Source organism: Neltuma alba, unplaced genomic scaffold (genome assembly GCF_004799145.2).
Source record: "Neltuma alba isolate B1F8T4 unplaced genomic scaffold, ASM479914v2 tig00004558_pilon, whole genome shotgun sequence".
In the NCBI taxonomy this organism is placed as follows: Eukaryota; Viridiplantae; Streptophyta; class Magnoliopsida; order Fabales; family Fabaceae; genus Neltuma; species Neltuma alba.
The window spans coordinates 428,393-446,219 of NW_021633765.1; the positions used below are offsets into that span (position 1 = coordinate 428,393).

The window sequence follows — 17,827 nt, forward strand, 5'->3', positions numbered from 1 at the left end:
TTCAGTAGTCATGGAGGATAGATGGAGGAGAAGAATATGGAAGATTATAAAGAGTGCAGCTGCCACGTTCTTGACCGAAAAGAATAGGTGAAGACTGGAGGTGGAGAATTGCAGTGTGCGGCGGCGTGATATTGCGTGCAGCTATGAAGGAACTCACGGTGTGTGAGTGCGAGTCGGTGGTATATATAGGAAAGGAGTTGGGGGGTGGCGGCGTGGTCTATGGAATTGAATAAATGGATTTGGAAGCTGTGTATGCGTGTGGTGCAAAATAGGCGTTGGCGGCGTGATTGTGTGTATATATCCTCCGTCTTGCAATTGATGGATTTAATATATAACCTAATATCTTTCCAAAATCCATGCCTTCCCTCTCTTCCGTCCCTTTCTTTCCTTTCTTTCCTTTTTTTTTTTTTTTTAATTCTTTTCCTTTTGTTTCAACTTTCCTTCTATGTTTATTTCCTTTTCTGAGACCTGCAAAAGATAAATTGAGATACTATCATAAAGTCTAAAATCAATTATTTAAAAAGAGATAAAATATGATAAGATTTTCTTTTAAATTTCTAATTTTGTGCCACCAATATTTAATTCAAAATATCTAAAATCAATGCAAATTATTCCACTTTAATTGATAAATATCCCCAAAAAGACATTAAATAATGTATTAAAATAGGGATTTATCACTTATATCTTACTTTTAACATTCCTATAATTATCAATATAAAAAAATTTTGAATTATTTTCAAATAGTATGTTAAAAAAATTACAATTCTCAAATTTCGGGTGAGTAAGAAAAGGTTTGAAATCTAAAAAGTAAGATTAAATACATGAGAGTAGTCGCTCAAAATTTTACATCATTTGAAAATTATTCTTTTCAAAGAATAATTAATGAAAATTTTTTGTTAATATAATCTTTGTTTCATCAAATTTGTCCTTATTTTGGTTTTGATCCCTCAAGTTTCATATTACAGTAGGGGTGTTCAACTGTGTCCTGTCCCAGTGTCTCGTTCCTGTCCCAATTATTTTGGGACGGGACAGTCCGTCCCAAAATCTTTTGGGACGAAACGAAAGCGGGATGGGACAAAATTGTTTCAGGACGGAACAGGACACAGGACGAGGGTGTTCCGTCCCAGTCCCGTCTCAATATATTATCTTTATTTTTAGCTGTTATATATTTGTTTTATTTACCACTGTAATAGTATTTTGGTAATGATATTTATCAATTGTTATTTTTTTATTTGTTTATAAATTGTTTTTGTATGAGTTACATGATATTCTTTGTAGTAAATATGTTAGGTTTGTTTATTTTTTGTCTCTCATGATTACAAAAAACATTTTTCTTTGTCAGTATTTTGTCATTTTTATCTATTTTTCTCACATAGTTTTTATTATAAGTTTTTACATTTCTTGTATAGTTAGTTTTCAAATTAAAAAAATTACCAAAAAAAAAGATGAGACGTCCTTGTCCCGTCCCAGTCAGGTCTTGTCCCAATTGGGACGGGACGAGATACAGGACGGAAAAGCCGTCCCGTCCCAATTATGGGGACGGGACTGGGACAGGATCGTCCCTATCCCTATCCCATCCTGTTCTGTGAACACCCCTAGATTTACAGGTTTTGTTTTGTCAATAGACAAAATGGCCTAAGTTTTTGTTAAATTATAGATATTAATATATTAAATGAAAAGAAATTTGAGGAACTAAAACCAAAATAAGAACAAATTTAAGAAATCAAAATTGTATTAACCTAAAAATTTTAAACGCCGATCGAACCCTTCCATTTCATCATATAGAAGATATTAATATTACATACACACATGTGTATGTGTGTATATATATATATATATATATATATATATTCTGTTCAATCCATTTTATTTAGGTTTGGTGTCTATTAAACCGAACTAAACTAGATTCATTGAATCACTATAATTTAATTTATGGGTTAGTATAATTTTTGGTCACTCAAATTTATTTTTATTTTGATTTTGATTCTTTAGGTTTTAAAATATAGGTTTTGATTCCTAAAGGAATAAAACGGTCTAGGGTTTTATTAAATTATAGGGACTAATGTTTTAAATAAAAAGAAACTTAAGAAATCAAAACTTATGGTTTAAAATTTGAGAGTCTAAAATCAAAATAGGGACAGACTTGAGGGATTAAAATTTGTAGTAATTTAACCCATTTAATTTAGTCTGGTACGGTTTTTTAATTTTGGTTTGGTTTTGCTGACCCCTAAATCAAATCATTCCAAATTAAAACGGAAAAAAATAGTAAAGGTAAGCCTCGGCGAAAGACTTGTGGAGAGGATGCTTATTCCAAATTTAATATACAGAGATTGAAAGGCACTGGAAAGGACGCTTACCGAAAGTGAATGTGAAGGAGAGGTGATTTTGGGGTTGTGTTGTCCTTTAATTTCCTTTGGAACAAAAAGAGACCAATTAAGTAAACAAGAAATATACTTATTCATGCCATTCATAATCCAAGTACAAATATATTCTAGACCTTACCCGAATAGAATTCTGAATGATCAACACCAAACTGAACAATTCTCTCGTCTCTGCACTCTGGTGAACCTCAGATGCAAATGATGCAAGACTTTCTGAGGCAGATTTCTTTTTCTGTTTTTGAAAGAAACGGGATTTTTTTTTTTTTTGGTTTTGTGAAAGAATTTGTATGTTTATGATTAACGACAACAAAAGAAAAGGACCAAACTCAATGCAGAAGAAGATTAAAGATGAGAAAGATCTTTAAACGAAGGCACACATACTCTGTTTTTTTTTGGAAACGTGGCTTATATTAAAAAGAATGACAAAAGTTTGATCAGAAGATTGAGAACAAGCAATCGACAGATATAGTACAGTAGACACAGAAGAAATCAGAGAGCATTATGCAATGAAAGGTTTGAGGTTTGGGAAGATTTGGTCATCAGCTTGCAGGAAAGTTTAGAGAAAAAATTGGAACAAGAAATGAATAGAGAGTGTTGAAGTCTGAGGAATTAGGAGCAACGAAGATCAGATATCTCAAAGAAGACGGGGAAGCAAACAATGATGCCAAACAATTAAGCAAACTTACAAGGAATAAAGAAAAGCACCTTGGAAATCATTATGGGGACTCAAAGCTTTATGCCTTACTTGCTGTGCTCCTCCAAGTTATTCTTGTACTAAGTTCGGTCCTAAATATAAGAGTTAGTTAAAGGTTAAATTTGATCTCAAATATAATACCTCAATTCATGTTATTTTCCAAATTTATGATTTGTTTTGTCAAACAGCCATACTGATTACACATATTAAGGGATTTCCTTCCAAGAAATGAATAAAAAAGATGCTTTAAGAAAATGAACTCATTTGTTTTAAAGAGCTAATTTTCTTAATCTATTCAAATTAGTTAAATAACTTTTATATTAAGGACTGTAGGTAGTATAATTTATTATTTCAGATTTGTACTCGTCTCTTGTCTATATTATAGAAAGCATGCCCTATTGCAATACTAATAACAGATCTTGAGTAGAATAATTTACTCAGTCATCCATTGAACCAATAAGTGCTTGTATCATCCATTTTCCAGTGCAGCTTTACAGTAAATTCTATGTTGGGATATGTAAATATTAAGTAAATATGATCCATGGGGTCTGACCAAATCACATGCACACACGTGTACATCATCAAGAACAATACCACGTAAGCTTGAAGATATTGCTTCTTAACTGAAAATCAATTAATGTGCCACTGGACCATTTTATATATAACGTGACAATCCACCATCATATTAAGAATGGTAAGCCGAATCTTTCCCTACTGATACTGCAATATTCTGTGTCTTCATCTCATCCAAAGACATCACACAGAAACATATAAATTCGAATCTCAGACTTGAAGTGATCACACAGACCCACAATCACAAAATAAAAGTAAGGAAAAAGAAAAGATCAAATTATCAACACTTGATATGCAGGTAAGTACGCATCGGGAGATCACAGCAGATTCTTTAATGGTTCCGTAAAAGATCACATGAACAAGAAAGAAACAGCACCACAAAGACTGAAAAGTTCTGTGGTAAGAAAAATATCAAAATGTTCTGTTTTAGCATCCACGAAATGAAAGAAGTACAAAACTCAAGCATGGAGATGGATGATTCCAATTAATCCTCGGCTCCTTGTAACTTATCTACTTCTCTGCTTTCTTCTGTTTTTCCCCCAATTTTCAATAACGCCACACCGTACCTTCTTCAAATATCAATTTTTCTTCTGATAAACATATATAATGATGAAGAATAAGATGATAAATAATGCATTTATCAGCGTAGATAAACATATATAACCATGCAGCCTACTGGACCTGTCACGCAACAACACTAAGGATTCCTCCATAGAAGCTAACTCCTTGTTGATGGACTCGAGTTGATCTTCAACCTCCTCAACCTTCATCTCCAGGTCTTCTTCATCTCCACATTCCTCAATGCGTCTGTGCACATAACTGATCCAGCGATCATCAAAGCCAACGCCTTGTAACTCTGCGCAACACTGTCTGACGTAGTTTCGATCATCTTCTGTTAAGTTCATTCTCCGAGTGGTCCTCAAAATACGAGTCACCTCAGCAAATAAGGAAAGGAAGGAGGAAGCAAACACTCTTCGTCGCTTTGTGGTGAGCCAATTAAGAACTTGAGGATGTTTCTTCACCCCAGCCTCCAAATATGGGAGCAACTGTACGGAAATGTCCAATTCCTTAAAGCTGTTGCAAACATCTGGGGGAGTTGATGAAGATGGAGCTTCTGAAGCTTGTGAAGGAGCTCGATCATTAGCTGATTAAATAAGCATAAGTAAAATCAGGAAGTATGATGACTTAGTTTTTGAAAAAAGAATAAAGAAAAAGTTATTTTCTTGCTTCTGAAAGGACTAGAATGCCTTACGTGCTCTGTTTTCAGCCGTTATTGCAGAGTTTGTAGTTCCACGGGATAAGTTATTTCCCAGAACTATCTCTGAGCCATCCGATTTTCCTAATACATTTCATTTCATACAACAGAAAGTTATAAAAATTAATTAATTAATAGAAGGGAGATTCCCGTACAAATTAATGAGAAACATCACTACAACAACAAAGTAAAGGGAGATAAAACAGAGTAGAATCTTGAAAACAAAACCTGAAGTATTAGAACCTGTAAATAAAAAATTAAGGGAAAACTTCTAACGTGGAGACTACGATATAATATGATATCAATACCTGCACCGTCGACCATGGAATGACTCGCTACATTTTGAGCATCATGAACTGTGAATCTGCCCTTGGATTCATACACCTCTGGAGTCCCAACGGCTGGAAAAATAATTTCATTGAAATATTAGAAAATACTATGACTCAAGATTTTGGAAAAATTCGAATAATTTTCCCCTTCAACAAGTGAAAAAATACATTACTTTCGCTGTTGTCTGCAGCAATTGAAGTAGTGATCTGGTTGAACAAATTCTTACTAAGATTAATGTCTGAGTCATGTAATTCCTCTATTTGATTTCAATGAATACAATAAAAAAGTTAGAATTATTAATTAATCCAAAAATTTCTATAACCATATTAACATAACAAAGAAGTCTAGGGAATAGATATCGCAAATTTGGAAGCAACAAAACCAGATTCATTAAATGAAACCTTTCTCTTGTACTATGGCAATGTCCCATGCATTTTGTGTAGCTTGAACAAAGGGTTTGTCAATGCTCTCATGCGTCACACGAGTTCCCAAAGCTACATAAAGTAAACCAAAAAGGAAAGAAGTTAGGATGAGAAGATTTTGGCAAAATACACATAATTTTTCCTTCCAAAATGTATAAAACACATTAATCAATACCTATGTCTTGAACTGAGGTAATGATGAACATGTCCTCAGCATCTGGAGCCAACTGTCTTTGAAGTGAGGTATGAGTTGATGTGCTTTCAACAGCTTCAGCAAATGGTGTTGGAATAGCCTTATTCATCTCTTCAGTCCAAATGGCTAAAAAGACAAATTTCAGGAAGAAAAAAAAGAGAAAAGAAAATAAATGTTACCAGATTTGGCAATTTAAAATTGAATATTTACTTCCTTAAGAATTGTAAAAAGGAAAAGTTATTGTCGTTGTCATCAATCACAACTGATCCGATGTGATATGGATGGGCAAGATTTCACATACAATGAATTTCTAGGTCTTCTGATTCGTCTTACGGTTTCTAATACATATGAAACAGGGTTGGAATGTTAATTACATAAGGCTGCACAATATTGGGGAGCACAAAACAATGTTACAATATCTAAACAACCATGAATGTCGTAGCGCTTAGAGCATAAAACTCAATTAATTCAAAAAAAAAATAAAAAAATAAAAGAGAAAATGATGATACAATATTATAAAAACTAAAATGAATTACATTTCACAAAAAGTAGAAAACGCCTTATTTTTTGTATTGTAAGACCATTGTAACTTGGTTGAACAGATTCTTGTTGAAATAAATTATTAAGTATTACTCTTCTGATTCTAAATATAAGACCTATTTTATAAATAAATCATATATTAAGGACTAGAGGAGTGATATGTTTCAGTTCAAATAAAAATAACTTAGAAGAATCAATCAATTAAACCAGTGATTACTGTGCAAGAGAACTATTAAACATAGCAAATCAGTTTTAAACATTTGTAGAATGCTTCTGGATCATCTAATTAATTTTCCTAATATATTTCAATTCACACAATAGAGTATTTGAAAAATTAATTAGTTAATAAAAGGGAGATCTCCATAAAAACTAACGAGTTATTAAACATCGCTAGACGGACCAATGAAAGCTGCGTAATTAAAAAGAGAAGTAAAGGAAGCTAAAATAATGTGCAATATAATCTTGGTGAAGTAAAATAATGCACAATCTTGAAAACAACACCGGAAGTATTGCATTAGAGCTTGTACGAAAAAACCTTAAGAAAAAAGCTTCTACAGGTAGTGATTGATCCTTCGCCAAAACTTAGAGACTACAAAATAACATGATAAGAATACCTGTATCATATAGCACGGTAGGACTCAATACATTTTGAGCATCATGAATTGAGAACTTACTCTTGGATTCTTTCCCCTCTTGAGTCCCAACAACTGGAAAAATAATTTCTCAGAGAAATTAGAAAATAGAATTACATAAGATTTTAGGAAAAGTGAAATAATTTTCCTCTTCAAAAAGTAAAGAAAAAATTATTGCCTTTTTGGTAGTCTGCAGCCATAGAAGTTATGGTATGGTTGAACAGATTCTTACCGAGGTGAATATCTGAGTCGTATAATTCTTCTACTTGATTTCAATAAATACAATAAAAAGTTAGAATCACTATATCCAAATACTTCTATAACTTTTAATATATACACACACATATATAACAAATAAGTTTTATAAAAGTTATGGTAAATTGTGAGAAAATAAAACCAGATTCATTAAATTAAACCTTTCTCCTGTATTATGGTAATGTCCCATGCGGTTCTTGTAGCTTGAACGAAGGGTTTATCAATACTCTCTTGCGTCACATGAGTCCCAGTAGCTACACAAAATAAGTAAAACAAACCAAAAAGGAAAAAAAAAATCAGAAGATATTGACAAATTACAGATTTTTTTCCTTCCAAAATGAATAAAATGCACTAATCATACCTATGTCCTGAACTGAGACAGGGATTAACATGTCTCTAGCATTTCGAAACGATAGTTTTTGAATGGTTCCATGCATCTCTTCAGTCCCAATATCTGAACAACCAAGTTTATTTTTGAGAGAAAAACATAGAAAAAATATAACAACACAATAATTTTGGAAAAGATAAATAAAATTAATTTCTTAGAAAAACAATATTACTTTCTTCGTTATCATTGAGAATAAATGCTGTGTCCTGGACGAGCAAATTTTCACTTGGATGAATTTGTAAACCCTGTGATCCATCTACTGCATTCCAATTTATAGAAGCAATTAATAAACCAGAAAGTACTATATAGTGGAGTCATTTACATATTAGAGCCATATTTTTGCATCATTTGATATGCATATTATATAGTCTACAAAAGAATACAAGTAGCAAGTACCTGCGTCATGAACTGTGGTAGTGCTTAGAGCTAGTTTGGTTGATTGAACCAATGGCCTTTCAAAGCTAATATCATACATCTCTTGATTTTGAAGAGCTACACAATTTTTTTTGGGAAAAAACAATAAAACTCTGTAAACCAAATGGCACTAATTTGCAAAAATAAAAGTAAATTAGTTCCATCTAATAAAAAAAAAAGGAAAAATTCATTACATTTTGGCTGCCAATAATTTTAGAAGTTGTGGCTTGATTAAATATATTACCACTTAGATATTTGTGTGGTCTTCTTTCTTCTATTAGATTTTAGCTCACTCATAATCAAAAGAATTTATATTCAATAATTAAGCTAGAGAGTAGAGTAAACCCAAAATGTCATGAAACAAGAAATTGAAAACAAAGATCAGTACCTTCATTTTTTACTGATGAGATCATGGTCTCCAAAGCTTGTAAAGGTGGATCAACAACTACATAAACAAGTCAAATGAAATTTAGAAAAAAAGGATGATTTATATTTTGGGGAGAGAAATTCTTCATTCTAAAAGAAAATGGAAAAAAGAAAAAGTTGCTCTGCTTTTAGCTACTATAGGAGTTTATAGTTTGACTGGTCCAATTCATGTTAGAAGTATATTTTTGGATCACGTAATTTCTTTAATGTATTTTCATTTACATGCTACAGAGCTTGAAATATTAATTAATGAGAAATAGAGATGCTTAACAATTAATAAGAAATACATCAGATCTAAACGGTTTAGATTTGATGAGTTTGGGTGCTTACCAAGAGTGATGAGCATCCAAACTCATTCCATTAACAAGTTATTACAAATCAAACTAAAATAATAGAGTTGAAACTCAGGAGCAATTCTTATAGCAATTGAAACAAGAAGACATATTAAGGCCAAAAAAATAAAAAACGTAACTTGGAGATTGTAAAACAAAGATCATACTTCATTAGTATGATTTGTGGCAAATAGAAACCACATAATATGATTAATATACCTGTTTCCTGAACAGAGGTTTGAATTAATGTGCTTTCACTAGGCTCAGCTGATGGTATTTGAGTGGTCTCATTCATCTCTTCATCACAAGTTTCAGCAAAAATAAATTAATAAATAAATTTACAAGATTTGGCAAGTTAAAATTAAATATTTTTCTTCATCGAAAAAGTAAAAAAGAAAAAAAAATACTGTCTTTGCCATCAATCATAACCGATGTATAGATTTCCAATTACAACGGATTATTTTATGTTATCATTCATCTAATAGATTTTAATACGTTGGCAAAAAATAATATATTTTAATAGGCATGAAAGAGTTAAAATTTTAATTATATTGGGCTGCATAATATTGGGGAACACAAAACAATGTTATAATATCTGAACAACCATAAAAATAAGCTCATTAAGAAAAACCTTCAAAAGTATTAAGGATTAATTTTTTCATTTGATAATTAAGTACTAATAAGAAGGGGGTAAAATAATAATAAATTCATCACCCCAAGCCCAAAAGTGATTTTGGGTTAATATTAAAGCCCAACGTATGAAGCCTAAGACGTGCCCCGTCTAAGAATGAAGATGAGTTTCAGATTTGCGTGGATCTTGGTCGATCCAATAGCTCCTCACTTCACTCACATTGTGGAACGGAACAGAGTGAGAGAGAAGCAGCATAGGACACCGGGGAAGAAGGAGGGCACGGTACCCACATGCAGCACTGATTTTATGACAAGGTGAGTCTCCTAAACCTTTCCCCCATCTCTATTTTCTTCAATGGTTGCTATTTGGGAATGATGGGGCCGATAGAAATCTACTTCTTTTGAAGCATAGTTTGAGCTTCCTAAGAGCAAAATTTGGTGTTATATGTGTGAATTGTTGAGATGGTTTTTGAACCCAAAGCCCCCTGTCCTAATGAGTGTAGTATCGGATTCAGAGTAGAGAAGGGAAGGGAAGTTTAAATAGGAGTATAATGTATGTGAAGACTGAGTGACTGTGGGTTGAGTTTTGCTTTTAGGTGATGAATATATCTTTTGAGTGTCAATATATGAACAAATAAATACAGAATAAGATATGAGGTTGCAGCAATAATAAAGTAAGTTTAACTAGAGAGCAGTAATATAGAATGTCACCAGACTCTGTAAGAAAACAAAATTAAAGCCAATATTAACTAGAGAGCAGTATAAAGATCATACAGTGTTAATCAGTACCTGTGTGTGGAATAGTGTGTTTGTGCATTTCTTGCTTCCCTGAATCATCAATCTCGTTAGCCTTTGATTCTGCTCCATCTTCCTCGTAGCTCGACGCTCTGCTTGTGCTTGCAGATTCTGATCCATCTTCCTCGTAGCTCGACGCTCTGCTTGTGCTCGCACTCTTTTGAAGTGGAAAATAGAAGGGAATCAATGCAAACTAAACAATATAAAAATCGGCTTTTCTAAATGTTGTGCAACGACGTTTTCTGTTCATGAGAAGAAAATCAAATGGAGTTCATACAGAAAGAACGATTAAATTTTCTCCATGTCTGCAAGAAATATTTTTCCTTCAATCAAAACAAGCCATACCAAGAAACATCAAATTAAATCACATTGAACAATAAATTTGCCATTATTTTCAAATAGCTTTCATACTATGTAAAAAGATATTGCCACTGGAGGATATTACGTATACATGATATTCTGACGCTCATTATGTCATGATTAGTTTCCGTTAATTTAAAAAAACAACAAAACATACAACAAGAACCGGGTCCAATTGGCATCCTTCTCTGCATATATGCTGGAGTTCATTCAATTTATACAGTGTCAACTTCTTGATTTGTGTTTTAATCTCAATTTCTCCATTCTCATCTCGAGGCCTTTCTTCTGGGAATATCACCTTGAAAGAATAGTCTTGAATGAATAGCCCCTCAAGAGAAGATATATTTTGGAGAAACCAATATGGAGAAGTAGCTTGGGCATCATCTAATTCGTACAACCGTAGAAAGTTGAGTTTGGGAAGTTGGTTTCTTGGAACTTGCGATTGAAATACCATGCTAGCATCCTCATTGTTTAGACCTAAGCTCTCTAGGTTCTCAATCACCTACGCCATCCAAGGAAAAGAGTTGATCACTAGGGGAAACATTTGGTATGTTTTAACCGTAGTATTTACAGGAATCCATGGTGCTCCTTGAGAGTTCATTAAATCTTTATTTCCGAACAATGTAGTAGAAGTCGATAAGTAATAATACCATACTCAAGAATATAATTGCGTAACATGCATCATATTTATAATTGAAGGGAACTTTAGAAACTGCATAAATATTATAAAATGCGTTCGAGGTATTAAAAACAAAAAGGCAACAAAGCCTAAGGGAGTGTGAGGCCTAACAGGAAACGGCCTAGAGCCCCACTCTTTACAAGGCTCTGCTGTGTGTGTGATTTGCATACAAAACACGCATTAAATATAGGTATTATTAATGTTTTTATGTAGTAGGCCACGGTAAATAAAGGAACGAGTTTCGGACTCATCATATCTAGATCATTCATATCTAGATTTAATTTAATTTTTTCATTTTTAAATAAAAAATTATTTTTCAAAAAAATGATAGTTAAGATATTATTTTTATTTTCGATTCTATATTAAATTAAAAATAAAAAAATTAAATCTGGACATCTAAATCAGATCTAGATGGTCCAGATATGGTGAGCACTTGAGGAGCACCAAAACTAATTCCTAATAAAAAAAAATGTATTAGATTAGGGTAATGTAAGTGGTAACTAGCAAAAAGTAAAAGAAATAAAAAATTATCATAAAAATTAACAATAAAGATATTAGAAAAATTGCATTAATATTTATAAAAAAATATTTAAGCTTCGGTGAATATTATGATGTTGACGGCGTTGTTTTATTTTCTGAATTGAGGGTATTGATGAAAGTTTTGACCCAAAAAAAAAACTAAAACCCCTATAGAACTGTTATACCATATAAAAAATATATTATATTCTAATTGCATGCATTTGTTTTAAGATATTATATTTGCAATTAATAATGTAATAGTTGTTGCTGCTGACAGAAGTTTTTGCAAATTAAAATGCCATTTTACAAGATATATTGCATGGATTTGCAATGCTGTCAATTGAAAGTAATATGTTAGAATTACTTAAATTGGCAAAAAAAAAAAAACTACTCACCCATGATAAAAATTTTATAAATGATTTTGCAACTGCAAAAACTGAAAAAAAAAATAGAGATATTAATGAGTAATATAGACCTAAGTCTATTTAACGACCTCTCCTAGAGCCCAATTATGCTTGGGCACACCCTTCACAAACAAACAAACACATAAAAAGATTAATTAGTTATTTTTTTAAAAATACGAGCATTACCTCTTCGAGTGTGAAAAGAGGCTGTTGCATTGAGACATAGAGATTGTCATCAGAAAGTCTTCCTTGGTTACTTGTATCTTGTGTCTTGAACAGCTTCAATTTCTGACAATTGTAGACATCTAATTCTTTCAATGATGAACAAGATAAGCTATGATTTCCAGCACAAAATCTTTGCAAATCTTGTAAATCCCAAAGCACCATTGAGGTTAGCTGACTAAACTCAAATTTGACGAGATTATCTAAGGGTTCTTCTCTCTTGGAAACAATTTCCTTCATCTTTTCAGCACTCTTTATTGTAATTGCTTCCAGTTGAGGTAGGCGCTTCGCTATGGAGAATGGAAAAAGGTAATCTAAATCTCCACAGTCTTCAACACGCACAACTTGCAGACTATTAAAGTGAAGACTAGATTGACGATCTGTGCTCCAAATTTGTTTCAGCTTTGGCAATCGAAGCAAGGTTATATTCTTGAGCCGTGTTGTGTCATCTCCACTGCACATTTCCTTGGCACCCAACTGGAAAATTTCCTGCACTGAGTTGCAGTCTTTAACCTTCAACGTCTGCAGAGTTGCAAATACTCCGTTCATGTATATTGGAAATATATGCTGAATTTTCTGACACTTTCTCACTTTCAATGTCTCAAAGCTACCCATGGAATTCGGAGTTAGGACAGGGTGCCATATTGTTTCCAAGTTTTGCAAGTCTTCTATTATTATTGTTTCCAGTTTGGGTAGAAGTACCTGCTATGAACTCAATAGTTTCACTGTTAGTCATAAACCATACTTGGGATAAGTTTGATCAAAACAAATGCATAATTTGAGCAAACTCTGTTTCTGGCAAAAGAACAAGTAAACTCTGTTTGGAACAAGTCAAGCCCACGCCACGTTGTTCGGCAAGTTTTCAAAAATTGAAGGCATACAGATTGGGTCAGTGATTGCTTCCGGCATTTGTGCGTCCGTGTTAAGTGGTTTTGTGCAGTCCACAAGCCCATTTAGCCAGAAAAAGAATTGTATGAGGCTTAATATTCCTAGGGCAAATGGTATAATACTGGATAAATTTTGATTGTTTATGTCACTTCATTGTATCCAGTTACTTGTATCCTTATCAAAATGTTCAACAAAACCATGATAGGTACATGGGAAACCAATGATATGAACTTGACAGGTAGCATTAATAAAGAAAATCATAGTTTTTATCTGGGAAACCCGCATGTACAGTTGTCATGTTTTTATAATAGAAATTATTTGATTGATTGGTAGTAATAACATACGCAATTACATTTTTTCTGTCTCAATTAGTTAATTTTAATTTCACATCGTTTTGCTGGATTTACTGCTCTAATTTTTTAAATATTTTTTGAACTTTTTTTAAATATTCTAAACACTAATAATATTTAGGCTATTAAAAGACTCTTACATTAGAAAAAGCAAAATACAGAACCAGCTCATCTTCATTTTGCCTCATGTCTTCTCACCGATAGCAAAGATGACAATATGATTTATGAACCTTCGTTTAGTGGTTGTTTAAAATTTCAAAATATTAAAATTTATTATATAAGGTATTTAATTAAAAGAAATATATAATTTATATGCCTCATAGAACGTTTAAATAGTGTTTTTACTTCCCCCCCCCCATATCTCATGTATTAAAAATCATTTTATAAATATATATTTCTCAGCACTTCAACGCCGCATAAAACAAAAAACACAAGGCTATGCTTAGAGTTCATAAATCATGCTGTGAAGCACAAGTGTAAGAAGAGCAAGGCTATGCAATGGGCATCATGGCTTCTAAACTAGGCTATGAATGCAGCGCCAACATACAGTTATTTGTTATAAATTATAACCTATATATATATAATCTATTAAAACTCTCAACAAATCACACTATCCATAGTTGAGGAAAAGTAGAGATAGATTATAGATTTTTATTTACCAAATGGTGTGTGAATATTTCATATTACATGCGCAAATTACTTGGTACAAATAACGCTATTTTTTTGCCAACTAGTTTTAAAGCTGTTTCAATGTATTCAAGATTCAACTGTGAAAGGACTCTACAAGATTATTCTCGAGAGCTTATTGACTTCTTCAACATAATTTAATTGGCAGAGAAAAATGTGACTGAAAAAAATAAAATTGTTGTTCCTTGCATTTTTTCTACTTCTATGTTATTTTAGATGAATTATATAGTTTGGTACCTTGCCACATTTTTTCTCATGTAAAGATTGGTTTCCCGTTAACATTAACAATAATTACACACTTTGGTTGTAATCATCCAAAACTAAACAGAAAAGCTGAACTTTCAAGAATTTATAGTTGAGATATGTTTTCAAGAACAAACAGAATATCTTTCACCTTTTGATAACATAAGAAACAAAAGAAGAGTAAAACAATAGCATCTTTATCTTACTTTATGAAAGAAACTAAAGCATACCTTAGCAAGAAAAGACAGAGGCTGTTGACATTGGACTCGAACTTCATCCTCTTCCCTTTTCCCTCCGAGACTTGGTTTCCATATGTATTGGAGCTTAGGCAGATTAGATAGGCAGATTTTTCGCAGATGACTCGCCCCTTTCTCTGATATTGCCTCTTCTTTTGCTGCATCAAATTCAAGCACAACTTCTAGTGAATCACAGTCTTTTACGTGAATTTCTTCCAAGTTCCCCAAGGCTCGCAGCAAATTCGAAGGAATAAGAACATCTGATAAAAAGTCACAATGTTCGACCGCCAGAGATTTCAAATTACAGAATATTTTATTATCAATGGGACTGCTCCAATAGTCTATTAGCTCAGGATACAAGGATAAATCAAGATGCTCCACATCACGGAATTGAATCTGCAAGCAAAGGAGTAGTTACAACAGAATGGCAATGAAGAGCTGTTAAACAACACACCGAAAAGAAACGTACCTTACTCCCATGGACCATTTTTATTGTTCTGTTCAAGTCACTTTCCCACCACCATTCTTCGTCTTTCCCCTCTTTCGTTATTACCTTTCTGAGCATTGGCGTTCTTGTTGCTCTTTCACAGAAGGTTTTCATCCTTGGACATTGCCTCACAACAAATTTCTTCAACAGTGGGAACCTGAAGGAGCATTGACTGCTAGATGAGAAACTATTGAGCCTTGGCAAGCTTTCCAATGCTATAGTTCTCAAACTTCTAAATACAATTTCATCTCTTTCCTCGTTCATCCCATGCGTCACTATTTCTTCAAGTGAATTGCATTCTTTTAATTTTATGTCTTGAAGATTGACCAAACTTGCTGCAGTTGATGAGTAAATTAAGCTTATCAATCCATTACACTTTTCAATCTCCAAATATGTCAGGTGGGAAAAAGTGACGGAGGAAGGAACCAAAGTTTTCAAATTGGCACATTCTGTCACATTTAAAAATTCAAGAACCTCAAGAATTGGGTCGATCTTGCATCTTTCTCTACATATGTGTTCCAATTGTAGATTATACAGAGCTAAAACTTCAAGCTGGGTCTTGATTTCATTCTTGCCTTCCTCATATGCAACTCTTTTGTGTTGGAATATCTCTTTCAAGGAACCATGTTGGACAAGTAGAGTTTTCAAGTTTGGTGCCTTTTGCGCAATTGAGTCCAGAAAAGTTGCTGCTGTTTTGTTGTCAAAATCAGACATTCGAAGATTCTTCAATTTACTCAAATAACGGTCCTTCCATTGTGGGTCTTCCAACATCATTATGGCCTCCTTGTTATTTACTTCCCATAGTTCCAACTTCGGAATCACCTGAAACATAACATACAGCTTCATTATTTTCTCCTACATATAATAACAATACGAGACGTTTACTCACCAAAAGAATACAATAAGAAATATTTACCCATGACCAAAGAGGCACATTTGGGTATGTCCCTGAAAAGCAAAAAGCTTCATGTAAAAGTCCATGCATTTTTCCTTTTTTCATTTAATTATCTTCTGAAACATATTAATATAGTTTTTCCTTACCTTCAAACCATACGATATATATTTTCCATAAGAAATATATTAGAAAGTTGACACACGAACTAGTTGAAAGGAAAAGCTACTACTTTATAACAAGTTAGATATATATTTCTGAGATGAATAAAAATCTGATGACCATACCTCTTCAATCAAGAAGAGAGGATCTTGCATAGAGGGATGCGGATTTCGGTCATCACCACTCTTGCTATGGTTTCTTGTACTCTGTCTCCCTAATAACCTCAATTTTGGACAGTTGAAGACGCATAACATTCTCAATGATGGGCACGTTAAACTGTGATTTCCACTATAAAACCTGTCAAGTCGATGCATGTTCCAAATCTCCAAGGAGTTTAACCGATCAAAGTGAAATGTGGCTATTTCCTCTTTCTTCGCTACAATTTCATTCATTCCACAAGAATGCATTATGAGTTTTTCGAGTTGATGAAGATCAAGGGCGACTGAAAGTGGGAAGAGATAGTCTAAGTTATCACATTCTTCAACATGGACATTTTGGAGATTGTCAAAGCGGAAATTTCCTTGGGGGTCCTTTCTCCATATTTGTTTCAACTTCGGTAGGCGAAGCAGATGCAGGTTCTTCAATTGTGTGTCCTCTTCACTAATGATTTCATTGTTCGGTAATTTGAATATCTCTTTTACGGAACCACAATCACTAACCTTCAATGTCTCCATTCTTCCAAATGTTGTGTGCATATCAGATGGGAAAATATGTTCAAGTTGCTCACAATTATTTACCTCCATAGTCTTCAACCCTTCAAATTGGTAGTACCATACTTTCTTTAACCTTTTCATGTTGCTTATTACGACAGTCTCCAACTTTGGAAACCCAACCTGTGATCATGCGCAACTTGTAAGTCCACATAATAAACGATGGCAGCTATACAAGAGCAAATATTTGATGTTTAATGACTCGGCACTTAATTAAATATGATATAAGATGCAGAAATCGTATAAGCTATAACCTCTTCAATTGCAGCACCATTTCTCCCCTCTGTAGCAATTATCTCCTCCATCATCTCACACTCTCTTATTTCAAGTTCCTCAAGGTTTGAGAAACTGCTAACCACAGAGGAAGAGAATAAATACTTCAAGGTGCTACACTCCTCCACACTCAGCTTAGCCAACTTGTGAAAACAATTGGTTACAGAAAGGTGATCATCTTGCCAAATATTTTCTACATGGATCGAACGCAACTTCAAAGTCTCCAAATTAGAAAACTTCACCTGTAGAAACAATATTTTATTGTTATTGTAGTAAATGAATAAATGAATTACTTGTATAATCATGATGACAATATCGAGAATTAATCAAGTTAACTAAATAATGATGATGTTATTAATCTTATTTGGCCCAAAAATCTGATCTCATGCTCGTATAATAAAATAGTGCTTGAAAATGTTTGTTGTTCGAAAATTTATATATTATATCTCATGAGT

At 33.1% G+C, this 17,827-nt stretch overlaps 1 protein-coding gene across 2 annotated transcripts in view; it reads right to left on the bottom strand.

Moving 5' to 3' along the window:
* Nucleotides 1-4,028: 4,028 nt before the first annotated feature.
* The window catches only part of LOC114745211 (uncharacterized), a 92,395-nt gene continuing 78,596 nt past the window's right edge, over nt 4,029-17,827 (bottom strand). Inside the window, exons 5-10 of one of the 2 annotated variants that reach the window (XM_028933361.1) lie at nt 7,836-7,919; nt 7,437-7,529; nt 5,406-5,489; nt 5,212-5,304; nt 4,901-4,987; nt 4,029-4,792 (exon numbers count right to left, since the gene is read on the bottom strand). In XM_028933361.1, the coding sequence (XP_028789194.1) occupies nt 4,227-4,792; nt 4,901-4,987; nt 5,212-5,304; nt 5,406-5,489; nt 7,437-7,529; nt 7,836-7,919 (1,007 nt within the window). In that variant the 3' untranslated portion in view covers nt 4,029-4,226. The remainder of the gene's footprint in view (nt 4,793-4,900; nt 4,988-5,211; nt 5,305-5,405; nt 5,490-7,436; nt 7,530-7,835; nt 7,920-17,827) is intronic. The other variant, XM_028933360.1, reaches the window with a different exon arrangement.